A 12,460-nucleotide genomic window follows, 5' to 3' on the forward strand; every position below is an offset into this window, starting at 1 on the left:
CAAGTCAGTCATCAACTCCAATGTCAGCGGGACCCCCCGGCCTACATCTGGCAGACCCGAGATGCCCAAACGTGGATTCGGCTCCTACGCAATATGGAGAACGGAGGCGCGGGTCAGATCTGTAAGGGCGTCTGTCTGCCTGACATGGTGGAAGAGAGATGCACATTTTACATACCCATCACTGGGTGCTGAAATCCTCGCCTGAATCTATGGAAAATAACGTAAGTTTAGATTGAATCGAGCCGCTATAAATCTACTATCAACCCAGAGACGGCTGACGTCGGGTGCCCGGCGTCCCCATCACAGCATCCTACTTGCGCGTAGTGTTCTCTAGCTAGTAGAACCTTTCATACTCATCACTGCCTAAAATCGCATCGTGCTCCTTTAATTGTCGTTGGACAAGTCTAGACAATTAGTTACAATGCGCGTAGCATAATCACACTCCCTCGAAAGAAGTGTTGGCGGATCTTTTGATTCGCTACCACAGCTAGTCACTATCAACCACTGGTACATCAGTATTATAACGTAATTGTTATCTCTTTGTCTATATTTCTACCCTGGGTATAACTTGAGTTCCATAATTTTACGGTCCTTGGAGGATAGAGCTTTATACCGGACTCCTGGTCAGATACGTCGATATTGTAGATATGATATTTACCCTCTATATGAGTTCGGCGCAAACACTAAAACCCGTCTGTGTACAAACACCGAAATTCCTAACACCGAGTCAGCGAATGCTAGGTTCGCGACGACAGCGGAGAATTTCAGGGCTCGTAAAGAGAGTTGCGAGAGTGTTGCCTAGGCATGCCCACTGATATGTCTTCTTTATGTGACTCTGTTGGCCTCGAATAATTCTTCGTCGTCTGCATTGTGATGTCAATAGTTGCGAGCGGCCTCGTCCGCCAGATCCCCCTTTCAGAACCCTGTGTTTGTCTGTTCCCCCACAGTTGCCGAGCAATGGGACATAAAGCCGGGGCGCAGGCTGCTGATATACCTATCCCAGGCTCTATGGCGCTCCAGACAGCTAAGTACGTCGTATCCCCTGCAGCAAGGCACATCATCAGTTCAGTCACATCACGACAACACGACTGCCCTATTGTGCATGCAGGAGCAGGTTAAGCAACTCACGAAGGAAGTTCCCCTCGCTAAGTATGGATCGTATTGTAGTCGCTCGAATAATTGTACCTATACTTGCACTTTATTAATGCAGTTGATGTTAACTACTGAGACTTTACTGGTGGTTTCCGAACCATGAAGACAGGGGAGGCTGGGCATCAATGGAACATACATAGATGCAAAGCTCAGTAAGATACTGACCAACGTTTTGGTCTTTCTGCGCATATGAAGAGACCAAACGATAAACAGTGGCAAAATACCAAATGTGCAATCGGCAATGCAGTTCAATATTGCTGCTGTGAAAGTGGTTCCAAGCACGATGCTTGTTTCGAAGCAGTGGCCAGGTGAGCGGGGGCTTTCATCCCAGAATTTGCTAACGGGTCGACACTGAAAGACAACGAGGAATAGGTAGCCCGCCCCGAATAGAACCGTCGAGAAGAGGGTGATTCGTAAAATCCAGATATGCGTTGGAACGATGGCGATACGCAGAAGGAGAATGCCAACACAGATCTTGAGAAGAATGGTTGTTATTATGTAAAGAAGTTCAGCGGCAAAGAAGTACTAGTAGCTTGATTTAGTAATTGAGCCGCAATGGTTGTTGAGACAGAAATCTTTGCTTGCGCCTTGTTTTGTATCTTGTGGGATTCAGTAGTCCTCAATCGCACTAACCTGAAGAGCTATTCTCCTATTCTCTGGTGATATTTCCGTTGCATCAAGACCTTGACCGTGTGCAACACCCATTATCGAGGTGGTAAGATATGTGGTAAATATTACTTGTACTAGGCACAAGAGCTTGTCATCGGAAACAAACTCTCGCTTTAATACAATCTTCGAGTATACTCGTAGTGGAACCGCAATCCAGGTGAGGACCAAGCAGAATATGGCAATCCCAAGGATCTGACGAGGCCGCCTCGGATCAATGTCGATATCCATCACATCGCCGAATAAAGACTATTGCAATTCGTTTTGCTACAATGCCGGTGATTCATCTGGCGAACGAAAGAGCAAGCCAAGACAAAAAAAAAAAGAGGTCTCGAGTGGACAACCATCCGTCTTTGATAGAATGGGGGCACTTTATGAGGTGCTAGCTGCTAAGTAGGCTGACATTGCATAAGGTTTACTAGCGTATGAAGCTGGGCGAAATCTGGACCAAGAAAGGCATGCAGTATCCGCAACCAGCGTTGGTGCAAAGCTAAGATCTGCAGGGCCACAGCCGGAAACAGTGATCGAACCTGCTTGACAAAAACGCTTTACTGTTAAGGATATGGCCCACGACCCAGAAATCCGAGTCAGGCACATGCTGAACAGGGGATGAAGCGCACTGTCAAAGAGTGTTTGACTTCTGTATCTCGCTCGACCTTATTCCAGCCCGGAACTTGGAACTAAGGGCATCAAAAGAAATCTTAAAATGTCTGCGCTCCTAGGAAATTTCATAGGTAGCAACTCGCGAGATGCGGGCAGGAGCCACTAGATCACTCAGATCACAAGCATCCATCGCGCATTTTGACTCAAGCTTCTTTCATTCCCACCCGCCTCGGCTTGCTTCAATTTCTTTACCTTCTTCTTTCCTTGCCTTATTCTTACATTATCTCATCACAAGTGACCTTACACATTGATATGAGCCTTTCGGTACTTGCAACCCTCCTATTGTTGTTTACTGTGCTTGTTGTAACAGTAGTTTCAATTGCAGCAAACATGGGCCTCTTGAAAGTTATACTAGCCAATGACAACTAGGGCTGCACTACTTTAATAACGGCCTTGGCCATTATTTTGTTGACGTGGGAACAACCTTTTGTTTTTGTTCTTACTTTACGGAAGAACAGCATTCGTCGATGATAGAGGACGTCTTTCCACATTCCCTTAGGAAACGATGACAACCAAGCTGCACGTCATTCGAACAGGTTTAATCAACCCGGAATGTTGGATTACTCAGCCAGAATACAGGGAGCTGGCCAGCAGCAGCAGCCGGCCGCGGCAACGGCCGCGGCAGCGGAACCCGGAGATCCAACCTCCGGGCTGCCAACAGTGATATTTTCACTACTGCTGCTACTGCCAACCTACCTACTCTTCTACACACACAAGATATACAGAAGAATACAGTACCAGTTTTGACCCTTTGACTACGTTTGATTACCTCCCGTACGGGTAACCTGTGATTCCAACACGGAATTAATGGACTTTTTCTCTCTCGAATCGAGAGGTTAGAAAAGCCCCACGTGCAAAATGCAGTCCACTATTTTCGTTTACGGAACCTCATTGAAAACGTCCGAGATTTAAACCTCACGAATATGGAGTGTTATATTCCAGACGTTTTTTTTATCGCGCCCTGGCACACTTTTATGATCGCTCTCTGGCTCGAATATGGGGGTTTTTGTTCGGTTAATGTTTGCTCTGCCTCAAGTTGCAAACGCCTCTGCGCTCTGACAGAGTTGGTGGCGTCGTGAATACAAATACTTTTTTGGCTACTGTCTAATATGGTAACGGATGTTTATGGCCATTCGCGCCGACAAGCTTACTGCCTGCCAAGTTTTCTCTCATCCTGTTCTCTTTCGTCACGATTATTGACAGCGACCCTCACGTTCGCCAAGGACTCATTCTCATGCGTATCGCAAAACTTCTCAATCGGATATCTAAACCTCATAGCGTCTGTGCGTAAAAGTCTACACGGCTAATGCCCTTTCAAAGCCATCAATTTTTAAACTCACTCAGCTTCCAATAAACTATAATCTGTTGCTATAGAAAATTTTACTAGCAACGTTTTATTTTCAAGGCGGAGCTGATTTACATTTATTACGGCGTAAACTTGACGTTAGCACAACATGAACAACGATAACAATACCCCGTATCCCGACCTTGACGCCCCTCTCTCTACAATGGTGGTTACTACTACAGGCTAGCCGGTTAAGGCCCGACCGATATTTGCTGCACCCGATATATGTGCGACTATTTATTTTAGCACTCCTCCCTTTCTGTGAACTTGATTAGATACTAGACAAGACCCATGTTGATACTCTACGTTGCTTGGGCTGGTAAACTGCGTTTCGGAGGCAATACGCTATGTGTCGGGAGCACTGGTAATGAAGACAAAGCAATACACACAATCAGAGCACGAGCAGGGCTTAGGCGAAAGGGACAATGCGTAAGTACAGCACAAGGGCATCGTGGAATGCATAACACAAGGCAACGGGAGTCCAGGGACGAAAGGAGCTGGTTAAACCTTCAGTAATACTATTACCTAATATCCACCAGCGAGGGCCAAGCTATTGCGACTGTCTCCCTATTGCCTATTTGTACTCGACGTTGTGATACTGTACGGCAGCAGAAACCATTGTGTTCTTTAGGTACATCCACTTGTCGTAGTGTCTCAATTTTCTATTGATCGGTATTTATTTTGGATTTGTTGCTTTCATCCTGTTCAAATTATGTGGGCGGTCTGTTGCTAAACATAAGACAGGCTATGAGAGCTTTGGAACAAATACTGACCCTTGAATGGAAAGTTTACCTGCGCGGTATGTTGTGGGCAACTAGAGAGCATTTTCAAAATCGTTGCTAATCTAATTTCCGAATTCCATAGTATAGATTTGCAAACTCACTACTTTCATCTCGGGGTCAGTAAAGTTGGAGTCCAACGTTTCGGAGTCTTCAGTGTATCCAGCCTCGCCATGTCAATGACGCCCACGTTCGTGTGAAGCTACGACTTTGATTTCACCAACTTAAGATATCCAACTATTCCAGGTACAGTGAATATCGCTGCACGTTTATCCGTTACTGTGTCCCAAAGCTTGAGAAGGATCCAGATGAATTCGCCGTTGTGAGCAGGGTAAAGCTATGGCCGTCTTTCATGGTTCCCCATATGAGTTTCGGGAAATGTCCCGAATTTTGGGGCGCTTTCTAAGAATGAAGCCCCCCTTGTTGGCCCAAGAGTGGAATTATAACGGGGACATGTTGCTGCGAGAAGTATCGTGCTACCGAAATACGCCACACCACCAAGTTGAGTAGCTGGGAATCTCAAGTGTTTTTTTGCCCCCCCCCCCCCCCCCCCCCCTATATTACAATTCCAGATATCGATGCTGCTTTGAGGTTCCGAAATTGATGTGAACCTCAACCGCCGCATGAGATAGTTATTGAGTTAATATGTCGATGGCGGGTTTGACAGCCAGTTCGATCTCTTCTGGCAGCTGGTGAGCTACTTCCATTGTCCTTCTTTAAATTGCAAATTTTACTTTTGAGATTCAAGAAGGCTGGTACAAGTAAGGCGTCATCGGCTGACATGATCACAGATATACGAAATACTTGGTTGCCCTAAAATTGTCGCAGGATGCGGTCCATCGCCGGCGCTACACATCTCGACAACGCCACCATGTCACTTACGCGCGGCCAGATCAGCACCGTCTTTAGGTGACGCTACCCAGGGTGAGCCAGTATCGTGGGCATACGAACAAGTTATCTCATAGAGTGCCAATAGACCCCATTCTTGCTAAGGCCCAAGTTTTCCACGTTAATTAGTATCCAATTTTACTCCAAAACTGTTATTTTGTGGGTGTGCGATCGGGTTAAGTATGATATTAAATGAATTTCGATTGGTCTACGACGGAGGGTATTCCCTTCGGTACCTGTGTCCTGCATAATCAGTGCTGCTCTAGCCGCCAAGACCAGTGAGCCTTGCGGCTCATTGTGTCTTAAAGGTTGTAAGATTTTAGGCATTTCAGTCTATAACTGGCTAGGCGCTACATCGTCTATACTAACACCAAGACTGTGAGAACTATTGATACGCCCCTTCTAAGCAAGCATCCCAGGTGAGCCAAGGTCAGCCCGGTGCAACAGATTCAAATACGAGGTCACATTTGACACAACTCCTAGCAAATCACGTTCTAGAGATTTGATTCATCAAGCCATAATCAAGAAGTACAAGTTATCCCATAGAGTGCCAACTGACCTCATTCTTGCCAAGGTCTCAAATACCCATTTTTACTCCAAAAACGCCAATTTATAAGCATCCAATTGGGCACATATTTCTGGGTATTTTCACGAAATGTATCGAATTGACTCTACCCCACCCTTGGCAACAATGAGGTCAATGGGATACCACTCTATAAGTATATTCTAGCAGATTCAATACGCTTTGGCACAGGAGCAAAGGCTTCGAATTCAGGATAAAAGTTCTCAAGGACTATTACTCTATTCGTCTCAATCACTCTAGGGAGTTTCGGTCCTGGGTTGAAGCAATTGAACCGAGGTTGTGTATCTCATTATCATCTAAATGGACAAATACCCTTGCTGCGTTGGAATTTCTCGTGCATTCTTCGCATTTTTCGCATTTCATGTCATGACGCACTTAAAATGTAGTAACTTGCCTGTCGTAGCTTCATTCTCAACCTGTAGGTGTGTTATTTGTTACTTCTCATGTGCAAGTATAACCAATACGCTCGTCCTCGCATCTCGACTAGACTTTTTGAGATTGTTGTTCACAGAGGCAATTGAGGGCCAATACATCGCTGGTTAAGGCAAGGTATTGACACCTTCCAGTCACTCGTAGATGAGAACGGAGTTACTCATGTCATTGCCCTCGAGTTTCTTGGCTATCTCGCACTTAAGGAATAGAGTTCCTAGCCCTACCCCTTACATGATAATCGTACAAACTTCATTGGGTAGCTCGCTCAGTGAATCTCAATTGGAGATGATGATCTTTTTGTGGGGATGCGAAGTTATCTCCTCTTCCGGCATAGTTGATATGCCTATCAATACCTTCACCTAGGATAATGTTCGAATATGTTCAAGCAACGCGTTTTCTCCTCTTTCGGAATAGTCGATATTCCTATCAACACCTACATCTCGGATGATGTTTAAGTATGTCCAAGAAACGCGGACTTGATTTGAGTATAAATTGCCAGCCCAAACCCCTCCTCATCATCAAACTCTACTCATCTTCCACACATCATTCGACATCACTCACTGCAACAAAGCCTATACCTTTTATCTTACAGCTACTTTTCTCTAGCACGAAATCAACATGCAGCTCACCATCTTCGTCACCACTCTGCTTGCCGCAGCTGTCTCGGCCAGGGAATTCATCCTGTATGATGATACCAACTACGGTGGGGTGGGCAACGCCGAGAACAGGCCTAATGAGGCCAGGTGCTGTATGGTATTTTCCGCTCATAAAACAGAGAATCGGTCATTAACAAAACCTTAGGGAACCTCAACGGCAGAGGTGACAAAGCAAGCTCTGTCCGGGGTGGCTCCGGATGCACCACCTTTTTCCAGTAGGTCTCCTGCCCGTTCACTCCTATGAAGCATACTTATGTTCTGGCCAGACAGCGGGACTGCCAAGGAAGCAGCTGGCAACAACGTGGCAACGCTCCCACCGTTCCCGGCTTCCTGAACGATCACATTTGGTCATACATGAACCGTTGCTAGATCAGTCACTATTTGAAGGAGAGAGACTGCTTTCGGTAGTCGCGTATGGGGTCGGTCGACGCAGACCGGACAATATCGGCTGCGTTAGCATTCTCCGCGCACCAGTATTTTGCTTTCATAACGCACCTTTCAACAAGGTACTTTGCCGCTGCTCAATTTATAAATTCAATAAAGTTTTGCTATAATTTATTAGTTGCTGTTGTGTGATTGATTAGCACAGTTGCTAAACGACGTCTATGGCTCACAACGCAGCTGTATTCATGTGCCGTCTTGACACGTTTAATTTCACCCGTCATGCTTCCGTGTAACCTTTTAAAGAAAAATGCGGAATCATATCAAAGCTGGGGACTCAGACCTGCCACATGTTTTCTGTCGTCGCTAGTGTTTTCTTATCCGCCCATTCCGTTCAATCCGCTCACCCTGGCATACCCTGGCTCACCTAGAGCATCCTTCTACCTGCCGCTTATAACAGCAGGTAAATAGAGCTGGATGAGAGCTGACGAGGAAAACAAGCCTGATTCAAACTCGCACCGGCGTTTGATTTGCAGATGCACTTGGTGCGGTGATAAATGGGACTGCGACTGAGCATCTTCTTTTCCTTCTGGTTTTGTTGCTCATTGCTTGGTTTGGCCAGCCAGCCTTTCATAGTCATGCATAAGAGTAAGATATCGCAAGGTAGCTAGTTGGTGATTACCTTCTTGAGGAGGAAGAAGATAGGGAGGAAAGCAACAGAGGCAAAAGAAGAGAAAGCAAACTTAAGGTAGAAGTCGAAATCAAAATCTGCGGGTAATATGGAGCAAAGATTTGTGCGTCGTGGTTGGCAGCAAAGCTGCAGCGCCGAGAAAGAAAAATGGATGAAGAGAGCCAATTACAAGGACTCTTTGCAGCTCCAGGCCGATATCAAGAAGCAAAGACAGAAGCTACTCGGGGACCAATAGGCTTTAAATGATCTGGTTGCTCCGTATAACGATAAAAAAAAAGGATTCTGATGGCATTAAAGACGTCTCCGTCTCGGTACAATGTATCTACATGTAGGCTTTTGTTTTCTTTCATAGACTTGGAACAAGAGACTAAAGCGGCATGGTTTTCCTGGAGCAGGCAGCTGGGCACCCACACGTTCGTACATGTCAAGTTGCTGCGAGGTGTCAGTGTAAAAATAAAGTAGAAAGACATAGAACGCTGTCACCTCTGCCTAAGCGAGAATTCAGTCTCGAAACAAAATAGAAGGTCCATCCAGGATTCGAACCTGGGCTTACGGAATGTTCCAACCTTTTAGAGAGTCAGAATCCGACGTCCTAACCAACTAGACTAATAGACCAATCGGAACCAAGCTTTGATGCTTGCTTGGTGTGGGTGCAGCGGCGGATAATGCTGAATATTGAGGAACGGTTTTCGTGCGGCAACATTCCGAAGCCCTCGTTGTGGGTGGGGATAACAAGGGCGGGGGGATCGTACCGATTGATTGGGGTGGACCTCTGTTCAAGTTGGATGGAGCTAGGTGGGGGTACCTTGGTATTAGAAGACCACAAAATGAGGCGAACAACTGTATTTCGCATGGCAGTTTCGAATGCGATATCAAGACGATGAAGAAGAGGGATTTGCAAGCCCGGTCGGATGTTTGTACTTATCTGAAATTGGAAGATCTACTAAGGGATTGGTGGACAGCACATGCTATGTTGGGTTTTCAACAGCACCCTCGAGCAGTTCATCTGTAAGTTAACCCTTATCAGGGACGGCCCCGGCGTTAAATACACACAACATCTGTAAGAAAAGATCATTCGGCGGGCCTATCCAGGAATAGCCGCTTTCTAACCAGGACCATGCGACAGGAGGTTGCCAGGGCGAATCCAGGGGCATTGAGCGAGATTGTTTCAAGGCTGCTGCTTGAAATTGTATTGAACACGCCTCTTATCACGGTTAGCGGAATGCTGGGTTGAGGACACGAAGCAGACCCCGGGCCGGATGAGATCGAGGACGTCAAGCAAGGCAGTGCCAAGGATGAGATCTGAGATAGTCCCAAAGATGTAGGGCGAAACGACGCCAAGGATGACGGACAAGATGATACTTGAGCTTTTTCAGACTGGCATTACTAGTGTGCAGTCTCGTTCGTCCGGTTCAGGCCGACATTGTCGTATGAAAAGGTTCTTCTGGAGACTGCTTGGGTTTGTCTGCACCGGCTACTTTGATGGAAGTAGATTATCAGTGAAAGCGGTGTAGTCGCTTACGTCGTCCAGAAAGTGAGAGCCAGGGTCACTGGGTACATATCGCGCCATGAGAGTACTGGGTAATATGGCGCTTGCCTAGATTTATAAAAAAAGGTTCTCCAATATATGAAGTTTATGTACAGCAGTAATATATCAACAACTTCCTTGTTTGGATGGGTATTTGTGCATGAGGTAAGAAGCAATCTATAACAACGTGACCGTCGAAAGATTACTGGGCCTTTTGTGCCGGAATGTTGAGGGTGCCGAAGTTCCAAGTCTTGCCACCGTCGGGAGATGACATGGCGCCGCCGGTGGCACCATGGTCCCAAGCTCCGCTGTGCCCGAAACTTTTGTCGGCCTGGTTGAGCACAATTGAGACATCCTTCCAACCTATGTGATTGTTAATCGTCAAGTCTTTTGGTCGAAACTTAGCATACGTACTGTGAGCGGGGTGCTCAGCGCAGCTGCCGCTGGCGCACTCGATGGAGATATAAAAGATGTTTCCTTTCTGTCCTTTGCCTGCACAGACTCCGTTAGGTTTTCAATTGACAAAGACATACTGTTCATCGCTGAATAACGTACTGGTTGAGACAGAGGAGACCAGCTTGTTGTCTATGTAGACATTTTGGTCCCAGAGGTTGGTCGCCGAGTTCAACTTGTCTGCAGATATCTTTAGTCACAATGTCACCGAAGCGAAAGCTGAGTTGGCTCACAGTGCGTTCTGATTGTGGACCCGGGAGAAGCAGTGACAGGTTCACCAACCGTGGGGTTCGAGCCTATAAACTCACAGAAACAAGTCAGCGTCGGTCCATCGAGGGCTCGACTTGAATCACAACAGGCCGAGGGCACTCACCAACCAAGGTGTACGCGAAATTACACCAACTACTTCCTCCATTGCCGCAGTACGATCTCCAAATCTCGGTCAGCCATATGCCGTGACGTGATAACCAGGTCTTTGATCTTAAATTACCCGCTGGGGGAGTTGGAAGTCACGCCTTGCAGGAAGGACGCGTCGTTCTCCATCATGATGGCACTCCATATGGCGACGTCTCCGGCGACAGAGCTAGGAAGCTTGGGAAGAATGAGAGTGGCACTGGCCTCTTGGATATAGGCTGCGCCATTGGTGAAAAGAGAAACAATGTCGGAGTTCGCTTGGGTCAGACCAACGAGTGTCGCAAGGACGCTACCGATAGCTGTGTTGACTCCTTTCATGATGGCTGACTGAAGCTGGGATGATTACTAGGAAGGTTTGGATGAAAGGACGTTTGTCTTTGTTCGGTGCATAGGGAACACCCACTGTAGGGGGGGTGAGATAGACACATTGTTTTTATAAACAGATTCAATACTCCTGAAAGGTGACGGATCCCCAAGAGCTGGTACAAGAAAAGCGGGCTACTCCGGATTCACAGCATTCCACTCAACCTAAGAATCGCGCTAACAGTATGTGTCCGATTGAGTGACATCTCACCCATTTTTGCCAAGGCGGGGTAGAACCAACTGTATTCATTGTCTAATACTGCCTAAAAGCTTTTCTCTAATTAAATGCTTATATATCTGCGTTTCTGGATTAAAATTGATGTTCTCTTCCAGTCCTACCAGAGCTTGTCTGTCGTACGGAATAATACGAGGCCACTCTCAAAAGGACCTTTGGTGACAATGTGTTGCGGAGCCACAGGTTCCAGGCCCCAGGGATTCGCCAGGGTTATTATCCAAGGAATAGTTTCGAATAAACCTTTCTCGTCTGTTCGTCTCAACTCCACACGCTAGTTCCCGCCCTGATTCTAATTGATTGCTTCTACACATACTTTAAACCCTAAAAGAGCAACTTTCGCCGGCCCAATGGTTTCAGCCACCGACGTTAAAAATGAGGATCCCTGACATTTGAAAGGATACATCGGCCAATTCCCGGAAACATAACCTGCCTAACCTAGGCCAATTCAAGTAATCAGACCACATGGTATTGGGTAATAGGGGCGCATAGAGAGCATAAGGTGCCTAAAGCGCTTACTAGGTGCACGAAGTGCTTCTCAGGCACTCCGATGATTTCAGTTAATGACAGACGCTGAGTAATAGAAACTTTGAACGGTTTCATACCCCTTTTTCAATGGTGGAAAGCGAGAGACGGTGTAGTCCTGACAGATTACTAGATCCTCACGCTTCATCCTTACACTAGATTATTCAGTCTGCGCATAATAATTGTTTTCTGTTGGTCAGGTGTACAGGCGTCGAGCTCGGACTGGGTGCTCAAGACCCCTTTTCCCCGAAACAGAAAAAGGTATGAATGAGTTAATTGGTGGAGCCACTCGGCGCCTTCGCTGTGCAGCGAGCCAGTGCCATCACAGTTCGTTCCATTTGGGTTCTCATCTTCTCCATCTCGTACAGTCCCCAAGTTTCCCTCCCATCACACACCATCGTCTTCGTCACCGCGTATCGAAATCCTACCCACTTGCATTAACTATTGCTCGTCGCGACACAGCATTTCAACTAACAGCCCCATGAAGGCGGTTGATTGAAATAGGGGCTCATTGAGAAGATAATACAAATTCGTTCAACGCGTCGAAGCGTGATTTGTCGCAATAGAGTCAATTACTCCCGCCACACCGTCCCCCAAACTCGACACTGTTCCAGCCCAAACCCCCACCTTGTCATTGACTTTGGACACGTCAGGCAAAAAGAAAAAGGGTAAGGGGGGTTCTAACAAGAAAAGAAATCCCATCATCCCC

The 12,460-nt window shown here is 46.6% G+C and overlaps 2 protein-coding genes across 2 annotated transcripts; one reads left to right on the forward strand and one right to left on the reverse strand.

Moving 5' to 3' along the window:
- Positions 1-7,126: 7,126 nt before the first annotated feature.
- EsH8_V_000904 (uncharacterized protein) lies at positions 7,127-7,498 on the forward strand (the record flags this gene model as incomplete). Its single annotated transcript, XM_083273420.1, has 3 exons — positions 7,127-7,256; positions 7,310-7,351; positions 7,431-7,498. The coding sequence occupies 3 exons, from the start codon at positions 7,127-7,129 to the stop codon at positions 7,496-7,498; spliced, it is 240 nt and encodes a 79-aa protein (XP_083126135.1).
- Positions 7,499-9,966: 2,468 nt separating this feature from the next.
- EsH8_V_000905 (uncharacterized protein) lies at positions 9,967-10,949 on the reverse strand (the record flags this gene model as incomplete). The annotated part of the gene is made up of 5 exons (XM_083273421.1): positions 9,967-10,127; positions 10,179-10,256; positions 10,320-10,397; positions 10,451-10,458; positions 10,708-10,949. 5 exons carry the CDS (start codon positions 10,947-10,949, stop codon positions 9,967-9,969), a joined length of 567 nt encoding a protein of 188 aa, XP_083126136.1.
- Positions 10,950-12,460: the final 1,511 nt, after the last annotated feature.

This window comes from Colletotrichum jinshuiense, chromosome 5 (assembly GCF_051148585.1).
Source record: "Colletotrichum jinshuiense chromosome 5, complete sequence".
Classification (NCBI taxonomy): Eukaryota; Fungi; Ascomycota; class Sordariomycetes; order Glomerellales; family Glomerellaceae; genus Colletotrichum; species Colletotrichum jinshuiense.